General features: G+C 46.8%; 1 protein-coding gene across 5 annotated transcripts in view; it reads left to right on the top strand.

The window, feature by feature from the left end:
• The window catches only part of ZNF280D (zinc finger protein 280D), a 1,333,168-nt gene that overhangs the window by 1,099,408 nt on the left and 218,875 nt on the right, over nt 1-14,885 (top strand). For all 5 annotated transcript variants that reach the window (XM_069624893.1, XM_069624892.1, XM_069624896.1 and 2 more), the window contains exon 17: nt 9,902-9,923. In XM_069624893.1, coding sequence (XP_069480994.1) covers nt 9,902-9,923 — 22 coding nt within the window. The remainder of the gene's footprint in view (nt 1-9,901; nt 9,924-14,885) is intronic.

Genomic DNA, 14,885 nt, shown 5'->3' with positions numbered 1-14,885 from the left:
CTAGATCAGACGCGGCGTTCGGACAGGTGGTTCTCTGGAACCTGTTTGCTTAAGGAGGGTCTCCTCTCCGCCCTGTGGCTACATTCAGTTGTAATCACCCATGCAGTATGGAGGAAAGCGGACGGGACGTAAAAGTAATTATAAGTTACTCAATGTAGTGACTAACGTACTTTTAGTCCCCTTTTCTCCATAAGTCCCAGCAGCCCCCCCCCTAATAAAACTGGTGTCATTAGGCAATGTTAATTTTGTTATCGACGCGTCAATGGGGACTGAGGGGTGGCGCCAGAGGGCGAAGTCAGGGCAGCGCATGCTCCCAGGGCCGCACTCCTGCGCGCCTCTAAATTTAAGGGGGAAGAAGGGTTTTTCTGGTGAAAAAGATTCTGTCTCCCATTCCTTGCGAGGGATGCCTGTGCAGTATGGAGCAAAGGGGACTAAGAGTATGTTAGTCACTATAAAATATTATTTATAAATTTAAGTTGGTTTTAAAATAAGCAGTCTTTAGAAGGGAGCAAAATGCAACCCTTAAATGCACTTCAAAAATATACTCTGTTTCAGTAAATAAGTGGATACCCTTTTGGGATGGCACACACACTACCTACACCCTGAGGTGACTTCAATTCCTAGGACACCGTGGGCATTAATATATCACTTGTACATTTAAGACAATACTGAGGTTGGTGTAATAAGGAAAAGGTTAGGGAAGGAGCAAGGGTTAACCAGTTTCTCAAACAGGTAAGCACTTTTCAATCCCCAATGCAATATTGGTTAACCCTTTCCCAGCTGTACAAGTAAGGTGTGTATGACATTTTGGAGGGACAGATCAACACAAAGTCAGAGGTTAAGAAGCGTCTCCAGGGAGCCAGGACAGCCAATGCCAATTGCGCAAAGTTAAGGGAACTGAGGCACTTCTTGAAGATGACCACAAAAGTCTTACACAATGTTAAAGGTTGTTCTAAAAAGAAATCCCTGTTGGGCCACAGGCAACTCTGCAAAAGGCAGCAAATGCAAGTCTACAGTGTGAGCACACAAGAGGTAATTACCCCTAGTTACACAGTACCTTGAGTGGGAAGAAAGGTTCCAACTGGCTTCTGTTCCTGATGTAGTTCCTGCAGATCCTGTTCGTGGGGCTCAGTCGTGGGGACAAGGTCGAAGACGTTGTCTGGGGACTCCTGCACTATGATTTGAAGGTCGGCAGCAGCAATGGGCACACTTTTGATACCGCAGTTCTTTGTGGTTTCAGCTACTCGCAAATAGCACCACCGCGGTTCTTGGACACCTTGTGGACTTTCCTTGCTTCTGGGGTCCAGCTCTCTCTTGAGGTGGCTCAAGCTTGGTTAGTCCTGTTTCGAGTTAGTCCGTAGGATCTTCCTGGAGCTCGGGTCCGGCTGAAGGCGATGCACTGGATTCTGGTGTTTCTGTCCCCTGGCACTCAGTTCCTGCAGCAGCGAAGCAGTACAGCCAGCATAGAGAGGGGTTCCAGTCGAGTTAGTCTTCGGTTGATTAGTCCCACCAACCCAAGGGGCGAAGTCGTCCTTGCAGGGCTGCTCTAGTCGATTAAAATTTCAGTTTCAGCAATGCAGCAGGGCTACATCCGGCAAACCAACGGTCCAGGAGGGTTCAGCAAGCTTCTCCAAGTTTCTTCTTCGGTTCCTTCGTCCAGTGGTCAACTCTGACTTCCTTACAAAAGACCTCGCCTTTTATGCAGGTTTTTCCCTTTCATTTGCAGCCTAGCTGTCACTCGCACACCAGGGTAGCTGTCCTCCAAGGACAGCCAGCCGGCCAATCACCTTTGGGTGCATTCGTGTAACCAAGCTGGGAGTTTCTGGAACCTCCCTCGTTTCCTGCCCTGCCACACACGCTGGAGCCGGAGACGGGCTTCAGCAGTGAACCCCGCCAAAGACAAAACGAACAAAGGGACCAAGCCTGGTTTGGCGCGCGGAGTAAATCTCAAGAAGGACCTTTCACACAAGAAATGGCAAAAAAGGAGACCGGGACATTTTGACAAAATGGGCACCCATGGGTGCAATACTGCAGCTGAGGATTCAGCCTGTGGAAAAAAGGCACGATGGTAGGAAAAATAAACCACTGCCACCAGCCATTAATTGTAGAAAGCGTAACTTAAAAATGCTACATGAGAAGGTAGACAAAAGGGGATACTAAGTAACCTCTCCAGCAATCTTAAGATAGTGTGTGCTGGGTCCACAAAGGTAGAAAAGTAAGTAAAGCCAATTTCACTTTACTACTCTTGGAAACAGTAGTTTATCCAAGAGAATGTATTTAAACCTTTGAGAAATCCAAACGACTTCTCTTTGACACTGCACTGAGGGTGCTGTGTGCCACATTACAAAAGATGCCTATGGAGTTTGTCAGACTCCAAAACCAAAAGAAAAACAAGGTTGAAATCAAAGAAAAATACACGAGAGAGTGGGGAAAAAGATCTCTCACCAGAATAAAAATAATTAAAGTCTTAAGTCCAGCAAAAGAGCTGGGGGTCTAAGGTAGAAGGAAATTAACACAGAATTGGGAATTCTCCCTAACAAACACCACCACGCAAAGTAAGGTAATTTATATTATTTATTTTTCATTACCTCATGTTGCAAGAAAGCAAGTTGAATTTTTCAACACCCTCGTATGTTTCAAGACCAGTAGCACTAACTGCTAGAATTTGTCTTTGGTTTAGGCGCAGTGGAACTACGCAAGGCCTATTTGACATTAGGCCATACGTTCGAACATATAAAGGGTTCCATTAATTGGACCAAAGGAAGAAGTGTGACTCATTTGAATTAGGATCCTGAGGAAGGTTCACCAATTATTTTCCTGTAAGAACTGAAACATATATAGCATGAGTCAAAGCCAGGATTTAGATGTCAACCAGCCACCCATGCACAAAACATAAACCGACAACAAGGATTCCATCGGAGACCGTTGAGTATGAAGACGACCACAGAAGTAGTTATAATTCCATGAAAAGAAGCTTCTCAAATCATCCGATCAGATGTCAATATGATCATTTTGAAAGCTCCAGATTAGAAACTCAAGAAAATATGAAATAACTAACAAATAAAGGAAATAACCTGCTCTCTAGGCAGTTGGAATACAAGGGGTTTGGGCCATATGCTACAAAACAAGCATACTAACCTACAATGTTTTCAAAGCATCTGTTTGCAGGAAATGTGGTTTACGTCCGCTCCAATTTGCGAAGGATATGAGGTCTGTATTAACCCGGCAGTTACCAAACTAAAGGTCGCCCAGCTGCTGGATTGATAACTTTAATCGAATTAAAGGGCAGTAGGGAAATAGACAATACAATACATCCAAATTCATGGATTCAGATTACAACTATACAACACAAAACACAAGATCTGATGGGAAGGTCGGGAACAAAAAACATTAGGATTTTTCAACTTGTCCTGGAACCCGATTGTACTTTCCCCAATGACTTTCATTGACAGTGTTTACGGCAGTCGATAACATGCAATTAATATATCCTTAAATTGACTTCATTATTTGCGGCGATCTTAACATGCACTTGTTTGCAAAAGATGGTACAGACCTAGACATATTAGAAAAATCCATTAAAGCAAGAGTCTGGTCTAAGGAAATGAATAAACGACGATTTACACTGATCAATGAAAATACAATGGAACAAATGGTGCCCAAACCAACATGGAAAGGTCATTCATCCTTAGCAATCCTCGATTATATTTAGACTTCTGCCGGGATTGCTGGAAATATTTTGAACTTTTCAAATGTGCCAACCGAAAATAGTGATCATAACAAACTTTCAATTTCAATGGTCTGCAAAGCTGCCTTTAAAACAAAAAATCCAACTACCTGAACACCCGCATGACCTGCTTGAGAATAGCAGCAACTCCCCAGTTTACCGGTGAAGTTTAAGATGAGACTATGACATCAAAATGATATCCCAGACTATAGTATGATTTTAAAACTGTTTATTCAGGTTAACAAGCCAAATAAACCCCCCCAAAAAAACATAAGCATGCATATAACACTCTCATAGCATTGAAGAAACGAGAACTAAAGAACTTGAGTCAAGTGAAACAAAAGAACTATCTTTACATTTCTGAATTGGGCCGCAAATTAAAACAGTACCGTAACTGGATCAAAGGCATGAAAACACTGATAGCCCAAAATGATGCAGAAACAGTGCTAAAAGAATTAGGAAACCAGAACACTAGAAATGTATGGAATCTACTTAATGAACAAGACAATCAACAAACCAAAATGACACAACGTGTCAGAGAAGGCCTGGATCGCGCATTTTACCACTTTATATAAAAACTCAACAAAGCAAGAACAACACATTAATTCGCCAAAATGGGCGCATGCATGGGATCGGACAGATATTCTGGAACAGATAAACAAATTAAATCCATCTCGGGCGCCTGGTCCGGATGGACTTAGTAACGCCCATTTGAAACAAAATCAAAAAATATGGACGGATATCTGTCTTGAAATCTTTAAAGCAATCGACAGAACTTACACAATCCCACAAACATGGAAGGCCGTCATTCTCATACTAATCTAAAAACAAGGTGATAGAAAGCTATCAATAAACTATCGCCCCATAGCACTGCTATACCCGATGGGCAAGGTCTTTGCATCGCTTCTTTTAAAGAAATTAATAAAATGGGCAAATGATTCAGGAAGGATTGATCCTAGGCAAACAGGATTTTTCTTTTAAATGCTGGAACTACCATTAACTTACTCCTGTTAAATTTACTAAAACTTGAAGAAGCATTTAAAGAGAGAACAACGACTCATACCGTATTTTTTGTTTTGGAGCTTGCATTTGATTTCATAAACAGATAAGGTCTGGGAAAAACTTAAAGTAGAATTGCCCAAATTATATCCTCCAAACAATTATAGCTCTGTACACCAACACATCAGTTAGTCAGACTTTCACAAGCTGCCCGTCTTTCTACTACGATATTAACATCAAATGGCTTGAAACAGGGCTGCCCTCTTGCAGCCATTCTCTTTAATCTTTACATCTTTTACTTACCGGGTTCATCAACTAAACAGAATTGCTAATCCACCAAAACTGAATCAAACTAAACTATCACATATAGTATACGCAGATGACCTGGTGTTCTTTGATAAAACGAGAATATGGCTACAAAGAAGTATTAACAAGCTTGCATCATACATTGAAAAAAACGACCTAAAAATCAATGTCAAAAAAACTAAAGTGAGGACCCTATCACATAATGCCAAAACAAAACAAAAACCTCTGTCACTATTTCTCAATGGAACCAAGCTGGAATCTATCAAATATTTGGGGCTAACGATAAATCAAACGGAAAAACAATGAGTGGAGAAAACGAAAGAAAAAGCGATATCCCTTGCTCGTCCAGGAAAGATGTTACATGATAAATATGGAGCCTTTTCGTTAAAACCAGTGATAACATTCTATACGCAGAAAATAATGGCCATAGTAACTTATGGCTCAGAAATCATGTTGAACGCACCACATGATATGTGGCTGATGCTCGAAGGAATAATATGGAGGAAAATTCTAGCTTTGCCACCTACCTTTCCAGCCCTGCGTATACGACCTGAACTTGCACTACAATCACTGGAAACATCAAAAAACTGGAAATCCCTCATGCTATTTAGAAAGACCCTACTGACGGAAAATTTGCCATCGATCGACATCATCTATAGCAAATCACTGACAACAACTGCAACAGCCCTTAATATGTGGAAAGAGGCTTGTACCAAACTATTAGAACGAGAGGAAATTAGTTTAGAAATGCTTGTTAATAGACCACAAAAAGCTTAATTAATTCTTCAAAGAAATGACTGGATGTTAGGGAGAATTCTCTTATAAGGCTAATTTCCCAAACCTAGTGAGTCCCCCAGCAGCTTTGCTGGATTTTTGGGGTTTGTTTTTTTTCTCTTGCTAAGAGTGAGACTCTTTTACTCCCACTCTTAGGCATGATTTGAGGTATGTCTTTAACTTATGTGCTTATGGGCTATGTCGTTTCTTTTCACTCCATAGGGTATCATCTGTTTTTCTGTATGTGTGGTACACAGCACCCTCAGTGCAGTACCACAGGGGTGTCACAGTGACCCCCAAACATAGACTCCATACCGTGGGACTGACTACTGTCTCCCAGGGCATGTAAAGTCACCATTGGCTTTACTAGTCCAAAATTGTGAACAGAACCAGTACAAACCATCATATTGTGAAAGTACTGGTAATGGGTAATTAGATTGTCCCTGGGTCTGTTTTCGAGGGGGCACTGTCCCATCCCTCCTCATCGAGTTTCTGGCTGGTGGCAGTGGTTACCACACGAAATATTCCACCAGAATATTCTCTATGGGATTTTCCCATTCATTTTAAACGCACCACTTTTTGATGCAATGCTAAAGATACCGCTGGTTTATTTATTTAATATTAAATCACTGGTTGGGTCTTTTTTGCCAGAACTCTATTCTAAAATGGCGTTTGTGTCCGTCTCTAACTCTGACCAAGGTCGAGCCCTTTGTTCTGCTATTTTGGCGGGCTTCTCCACAGAAGCCCTCCAAGTGGTGCCACTCTGTCTGGGTTCCACAGGAAGGTCGGAGTGGGGGAATTGGCACCCTGGACTGCATTGCCTTAGCAACCCAAGTCACACTCTACTCTGATTGGCCCAGTGGTGAGCCGCCCGGCTCACCGCTTAGCATGTGTGATTGACAGCTAGGCTGATGAATGGGGGTTTTTCTGCATAAAAGCAGGGCCTTTGGGACTGGAACTTCAGAAGTCTCCACAGGACCTAAGAATCTGAAGAGGGACAAAGCTGAGCCATCTGCAACGACGACACCACCAGTGAAGCCCTGCTGCAGCTACTCGCTCACCCCACTTTCCCGACAACAAGAGAAGATCTTCTGCTGGACGAGTCTTCCTCTGAACTGGTGGGATCAACCAGTTCAACCTTTTTCGCCTTCCAAAGACGGCCCTTGGTTGAATCGCCCGTGCCAAGCACCCCGGCGGCCGGATAGCCAAGCTCACCACTTTTTGACCGCAAATAAAAGGACTGCACCTTTTAATCGGGAACTCCACGGCTGGATTCATCCCTGTGCAGTGCAACGACTCCAAGTTTCCTCATCGACGAGATCCTCTCTTCCCCTGGTCGGAACAACGAACTGCAACCACTTCCAGGAACAACTGCCCCCGCTGGAGCTTCATTTCTCTTTAAGGTACTGTCCTGCCTGGCCTCCCGTTCTACAGATTGCTAAAGGTGACCCTTAAATCCTTGGCTTCTATACTGGGTTGGCTCCAGACCTCTAACTATATCTTTCAAATCACCCCAACCTCTCTTGAACACTCTGCAAAGACTTTCAGTGCACTTTAAACCGTGTGATGCTGGGCACATTTCGCTTTGCTCCATTTAAAGTGGGTCTGGCATATGAACTTTGGCTCTACAGTATAACCTGCCTTTCTCCCCTTGCTCTGAACTCTTAAGTGTTGGGAACTGTTTTATTCTATGCTCTGCCTTTTCTCTCCCTTTTTAACCTAAACTATTGAAGTGCCATCTAGGTTAAGCGCTCACTTCTGTCTTAACAAATAGTTGTGCTTTAACCCTGACTTGTCTGATAGTTATCAAGGGAGGTGTATATACTTACCTGACTGTTTTAGATTACTTTTCATTGAGAGTGCTAGTGTATTACCTAAAGTATGTTTAAATAACTATATACTTTTTATACAAAGTTCTGGTCAGTGTTTGTTTGCTCTACTGTGTTTTGACCCTATTCCGTATACTCTGCATACTGCCCTACTCTTCTTGAGAGAAGTCTGACTGCTCAGCTAAAGCTACCAGGTAAATCTGGGTGGTGCAGACTGCTACCAATTGGGTTTACTGCTGCTCCTGTAGTCTTAATCTTTTTGCAGTGTTCCCCAAGGGAACTGCACAGGATTCTGCCTAACACTGGATACGGACGATCAATCAAAATACAAACTGTCACTAACCCATGATATTGATGTTCGATCACTGCATCAACTTAAGCAATATCTCCAACAGTTCCCTAATCGTGTGATGAGAGATCAATTGTTAAGGTTACGTCTGATTATACTACCGACTAGGGAACGCCTGACAATGACTAAACAACTGCCTGGTGAACTCTCCTTTTGTCGATTTTGCCAATAGAAAAAACAGGTAGAGACAATCTGCCATATTATCATGGAATGTTCAGCGCTGAATGACAAAAGACAATTGTTCAGAGAGATGTGGCTACAGCATATTCCTCCACTCGAACCACCACGGCGATGGGCTACAATATTGTCAGGAAACGACAAGAAAATAATCTTCACAATCCTGCATTTCTGGGAATCAATAATGAACATCAACACTACAGAAGAAGAGAAACAAGATAAACCTATAATGTAATGGAACAGACTCTGATTGTAAAACCTTGGACAAACTTCATTTTAACAATGATAATTGTAACAATGATAATTGCTCTTGGACAGAAATGGATTGACAAAATGAATGAAAAAGTTTGGTACTAAACTAAAACATTCAATAAATAAAAAAAATAATAAAAATAATATGTATAGCATGAGTCATTGGATGATTACATTGACTGTTGTAGAAGATTGATGATACTACAACCGAGATAAATCTCCAAGTGATCTGACATTATTAGACATTTCCTGATCTGATTAACTAGGTCTAAGTTAGACAGGTGTAAACCACTATAAATAATTTTAAGAAGTAATGTGCTTAACAATTGCACTTTCCTGTTATCATATATAGTTGATGTACCTACTTATGTTTTTTAATATTTTTGGATTAAAACAGATTTTATGGTTTTCTATCTTGGATGTCCTGTCTATTCAGTAAGACTATCTTGTTTGTTTTGACAACACAGATTTACCCAGCTTCAGGTTGACCACTTACCTTATTTACCATTGCCTTCCTGATCTCTTATCAGTTTTTTTATATACATTGGATCTGGGGAGAGGTCAGGACTGCACGTATATTCTGATACAGGTGCGTCCCGGTTGTCCCTTTTTATGTAAAGTGTGTCCACCTTTTACGCACCTGTGAACTGTTTATAGGTTGCGGTGTGACGCCTTCAAAGCAATTGCCTAACTCCAATTACCTGTGTTCTTGGGACATGCCTGACCCTTGCAATAGTTTCTAGGCATCTTCCTCGTCTCACTCCCAGAGTGGTGTAACTGACTGTTAATGTGGACAATTCCTAGTAGCTTCTTCCTCGTCCCAGTACTAGATGTGTGTGACTGAGGGGAAATAAGAGGAAAGGACTGGCAACCTTTGAAGCTAGTGGGAGGGTAGGTTTTTTTTTATCACAATGGAAAGGGAGATACCATGCCTCGCCTAAAGACATCCTCTCCCCACGGACCCACCACCCAGGTGATCCTCCCTCACATATCCACCATCAGGGATAGGATCCAAAAGCGATGGACTTTCCCTGGCCACCTGAGAAGAGGATGCAAGGGGAGTAGGCGTGAAGATGCTTTCAGGGTTTTCACACTACGTAGAGCCATAATATGTCTACCTTTTGGATGCGTTCACCTGAACATCTATGGGAGGTTTGGAGCTTTTGTTGAAGGTATACAAGATCGAAGCTAGAGTTTGAAATACCTACAAGTGTTACAGGAATTTGATGGTTACTGTGAACTCTCTGGTTTGAAGTATACCTGTGAACCTGTTATTGCAAAGTTCCTAAAGCACTTAATGGTAATCGTGTTGTGTGCTTACACTGGAAGTGCCAAATGCAAGTCCTTATCCACAAGCACATTGTTAGAGTAATGTAACAACATGGGTGTATCAGCAGGCAAAGTAATGTGTAATCTGTCTTTAATCCAGATTATGCAAGTAAAATAGTATTTAGCTAATATTTTTATCCCAATATGTCTTTACTTTCACAGATTCAGAAGCACGCCTGCAAAAGTAAGTTACACTTTAGGATAATTGGAAGTTTAATTTATTGATACAATTTGAATTGATAAAGTAATATGGTGTTGAAAGCATGTTATTACACATGACATTTTGTTTGCAAACTTTTCTCAATATTTAATTGAAGCATTGCTATCTACTTATGGCCTGGCATTAAAATTGCTTGCTTTCAAGCTACTTTGATAGTCAAGTAATTAAATTGTTCCAAAAACTGCTGTTTATGTAATCTGTAGATTTCTTAATGCATTACATAGCTAAAACCACCTACTTGGCATTGGCAGTGTATTGAAATTCTGACACTGCCAAGTAAATAATGGATGTATTATTCTCTGAAAATAGAAAAGACTTGATTTTTACTTAAATTTAATGTCTGGATTAAGATTTTGTTCTCCAGCATGGGGTCTGGCATGGATTCACATGCTCATGAATATTCCCCGTCGTCGGGCTGGAAATCCTCGGTAAAGAAAAAATCAATATCAGTTTTGTTTCTGATCTGTCTTTCTTAGTAGTAACCAATCACTGATCTCGGGGTTATACTGCCCCCAGCCAATGACTGCCCTCTCCCTAAGCCCCGCCTCTGGCAGCCATCCTCAGATTTTTACCGCACGCTCAAGTGTTGGGAGTCCTCGTGTTTTGCTCTCGAGTTTTTTTACTGCGTTTTCACGTTTTTTCAGGAGAATTTCAAATTTTTTAGGTTTAATCGAGCCTCAAGCTCCACCGTTTCTACTTCCGATAACGGGGACCTGTTTCGGAATTCTTCTACGCCCATCAAGGGTGAAGCTTTCGTCGCGTTTACACTTCTCGGAGGATTCCGTAAGATCTGTGGCCTACCTCAAGGACATGGCCCAAGACAAAGGGAGTTCGACGCCCGGATCCAAGCTGTTCAGGAACTGCCCTGGATGCGGATTATATAACGTTTTCAAGGAGGATGAGCATTCGCGATGTCTTTACTGCCTCCATGGGGACAAGACGCACGTGGAGAAGGACTGTGCGTTCTGCAAGAACCGTTCTGAACGGACCAAACAAGATCGTCGTTCCCGCCTCCCCACCTGGCTGGAGAAGGGCACAGCAAGTGAGAAGGCGAAGAAGTCGTCTGAGCGGGCTTCTAAGTCCTTTGAGGGCGCCCCGGCGACGGGGGCCCAACAGAAGGCCAAGCACTGCGAGTCTACGGGCTCCGGGAGCGCCGAAAGGTCGGGCTCTTCGGTTGCCAAGCAGGGCGCTACTTCCCCGGTACGTTCGACCACGAGCCAGCGCTCTGGGTCGGGGAAGAGAAAGTCAGAGAACCCGGGTAGGCCGCTGGAGCGGACCCGGTCGATCTCGAAGGGGGAGCGAGGCGTTGACCCTCCCCCCAAGGCGAAGGCCCAGGACACACCTAAGGTGGTGAGGGCCTTAATCCACCCGGCTAAGGCCTCTACCAAAGTGGTTTCTGCGACCCTGGCGGAGCCGGCTGAGACTACGCCAATGGAAACGGCCTCTGGGCTCAGAGTATCCCTGCCGCAGCGGAGGGAATCCTCTTTCCAGCCCATCGCTAAGACCCCCGTGAAGCCCCCGGCTGAAAAAGAGGTGGGGGCAGTGGCCGTTACAGACTCGGAATCAGCCTCTGAGGAGGAACTGGTGGAGACCGAGAGGGGCCTCAACGAAAGGTCCATAGGCCTCAACGAGCGGTTCATAAACCTCAACGAGAGGTTCGTGAAGGTTCAATCCCAGGGGACGGTCCCTGCTGACGTGATCGAGGATAGCGACGAGGATGACGAACAGAGGATAGCTCGGCGGCCATTTTGTTGGCAATCCAATCCTTATGTACCGAGATGAGGACGAGATTACCACACACCCTGACGGAGGAGCCAAAACCAGGCCCGCCGGGAAGCCCTCCGAACAAGCGGAGGAGAGTCCACCTTGCTCCGCCCTTCATGCCTGCGAGACTGGTGGATCCCTCATCCCCCTCGCCGGGAGAGGATACAGCGACGGATACGGCGACAGGGACGGACTATGACGGCGGCGATGACACAGTAGACATCCTGTCGTCACCCCCACACCTCGCGGGCGTCCCCAGCCGACGAGGTTGGCTCTTTCCACGCCATGATAACCAGGGCATCTGAGCTCTTCCAGCTCTGCCCTGAAGAACAGAAAAAGGAGGGGTTTCTGTACCAACGACGAGAGGCTAAGAGGAACAGTCCTCGCGGTGCCTTTACTCAACGACATCTGGGACGAAGGGCTTGCTGTCCTCAAGAACCCTGCCACGACACCCGCCAAGAGGGACAGGTACGAGAAGAAGTACCAAGTCCCCGAAGCCGCCCCCTTGTAGCTCAGGGCTGAGCCCAAGCCGGACTCTGTTGTCTCGGCAGCGGCTAAGAAGGCGGAAGCGGGCGCGGCGGCCTCAACTTCCACTTCCCCGCCGGACAGCGAGGGTAAGAAGTTGGACTCTATGGGACGACAAGTCATCTCGTCGGCGGCGACGACGATTAAGGCGGCCAATGCCCTAGCGATCGTGGCCCGCTACGACAGGGAGCTCTGGTTCAAGATAGCTCACCTGCTAGATTTCCTGCCTGATGACAAAAGGGCGGAGGCCCTAGAAATTCTGCAGGAGGGCGAGGTGGCGTCGGATCACGCCATTACGGTGGCAACGGACATTGCTGATTCCGATTTCGCCAACTGGGCAACGGAGTTTGCCTCCGACGACGAGGATGACTCAAGGCGACAGACTTTCGCCAGGACGTCCAGACCAGAGTGTTGGACATGCCGTTCGACGGCAACAACCTCTTTGGTAAGGCGGTGGATGAGTCTCTACAGGCCATCAAGACCAACTCGGAGACGGCCCGGGCCCTTGGGGTGCTTCAGCAGCGACGGCCCTTTCGGAGCTCTGGAGGCAGGCAGGGTGCCACCAAAGGATCCAGCGGTGGCTCCTCCACCTACTGCCAGGCGGCCCGCTCCTCTTCCCAGGAGGCCTACAGAGGTCGCGGCACGCAAGGGGGTTCCCGCCATCGTCGCCAAGGAGGCCAAGGCGGCAAGGCCGCTTCCAAGCAAGACTGACCCGGCCGGGTGGTCGGGCCCCCACCGAAGCACCCCGGTGGGAGACCGACTGACGAAGTTCGTCAGGGTGTGGGAGTCCATCTCCACCGATGGTTGGGTGTTGGACACCCTGGCCAACGGGTACTCGCTGGAATTCCTAAAGAAGTGCCCTTGCATTCCTCCCGTGGCCAGGAAGGAGAATCACGTCCCTCAACTGCTGTTGGAGGTAAAGGCGATGCTCAAGAAAGGTGCCATCGAGCTCGTCCCCAGGAGGCTCCGGGGCTCCGGAGTATACTCAAGGTACTTCCTTGTCAGGAAGAAGACAGGCGGTCGGCACCCCATCCTAGACCTGCGTCGGTTAAACAAATACATCAAGGTGCAGAAATTCAGGATGGTCACCCTCCAGCACGTATTGGGGCAGCTGGAGGAAGGCGACTTCCTATCGTCGCTGGACCTGGAGGATGCTTACTTCCACATCCCCATTCTAAAAAGGCACAGGAAGTTGCTCAGGTTCGTGGTTCAAGGACGCCACTACCAATTCGGAGCCCTACCGTTCGGATTAAAGTCGGCACCCAGGGTTTTCCCCAAGTGCGTGGCACCAGTGGCGGCGCGGCTGCGCCTGCAGGAGATCCAAGTCTACCCCTACCTGGACAACTGGCTAATCCGGGCAAGGTCAAAGGAACTCGCCATCGATCATACGGCGAGGACCGTGCGGTTGCTCACGGAGCTGGGGTTCTCCATCAACTACCCCAAATCCCACCTGGTTCTGTCGCAAGTAGCACTGTTTTTGGGGGCAGAGCTCGATACAGTGGAGCAATTGGCCTCCCCTTCAGAGGAGAGGACCAAAACCATCCTGGGCAAGGTACGGCGACTGTTAGCCACGGACGTGGCTAGGGTGAGGTCCATCAAGTCCCTTCTCGGGATGATGTCCTCATGCATCTACCTTGTGCCCCTTTGCAGACTTCGGATGTGTCCGCTACAGGAGTTCCTCGACGCCCGCTGGTTTCAGGCGGGGGGCTGCTTCGAGGACAAGATCCCCCTCGATGAGGAGGTCCGTCGGGCGATCCTATGGTGGGGCACCCGGGCTCACCTCACGACGGGCACAGACTTTCAAACCCCGGCGATTCAGGAGACGGTGACTACGGACGCCTCTCTGGAGGGTTTTGGGGCCTACACCGGAGATCTCCACCCAAGAGGCCTTTGGCTCCCGGAGGAGAGGTCTCTTCACATCAACATCTTGGAGTTCTGTGCAGTGTTCTGGGCGCTCAAGTCGTTCCTCCCGTCCCTCAAGGATAAAGTGGTGAGGATCTTCACTGACAACACCACCACGATGTTCTACATACGGAAGCAGGGGGGCACCAGATCCCCAGCCCTATCCAAGGAGGCCCAGGATCTGTGGCACTGGGCCGTCGCCCAGGGGATGTTTCTGGTTACCTTCCACTTGGCAGGAATAAAAAACACCAGCGCCGACTCACTCAGCAGGGAGCTGCGCTCGTGCCACGAGTGGGAACTGCGCCAGGATCAAGTGGATCGACTCTTCCAATGATGGGGCAAACCCCAGATCGACCTGTTCACGACGGCGACGAACTCCAAGTGCCAGAGTTTCGCCAGCAGGTTCCCACAACCGATGAGCATGGGCGATGCTTTCTCGTTCCCTTGGGACGGCCTGTTTCTATACGCGTTCCCTCAATTGCCGTTGCTGCTCCGCCTCATCAGCCAGCTCAAGAAGTCCAGGTGCAGGATGATCCTCGTCGCACCGGCGTGGCCGAGGCAGGTCTGGTTCCCGGACCTTCTGGACTTGTCATCGTCCCCGCCAGTCAGGCTGCCGGAGGACGCGGATCTTCTCTCCAGAGAAGGAGGCGCCATTCTACACCACGACCCACAGTCGCTGAGCTTGCAGGCCTGGCTCCTGCAGCACTAGAGTTTGGAGGGTACGATATCCCGGCT

Source organism: Ambystoma mexicanum, chromosome 11 (assembly GCF_040938575.1).
Source record: "Ambystoma mexicanum isolate Mex_15411 chromosome 11, UKY_AmexF1_1, whole genome shotgun sequence".
In the NCBI taxonomy this organism is placed as follows: Eukaryota; Metazoa; Chordata; class Amphibia; order Caudata; family Ambystomatidae; genus Ambystoma; species Ambystoma mexicanum.
Note: the sequence above shows the minus strand (reverse complement) of the source record. Positions and strands in the feature narration are given on the sequence as shown.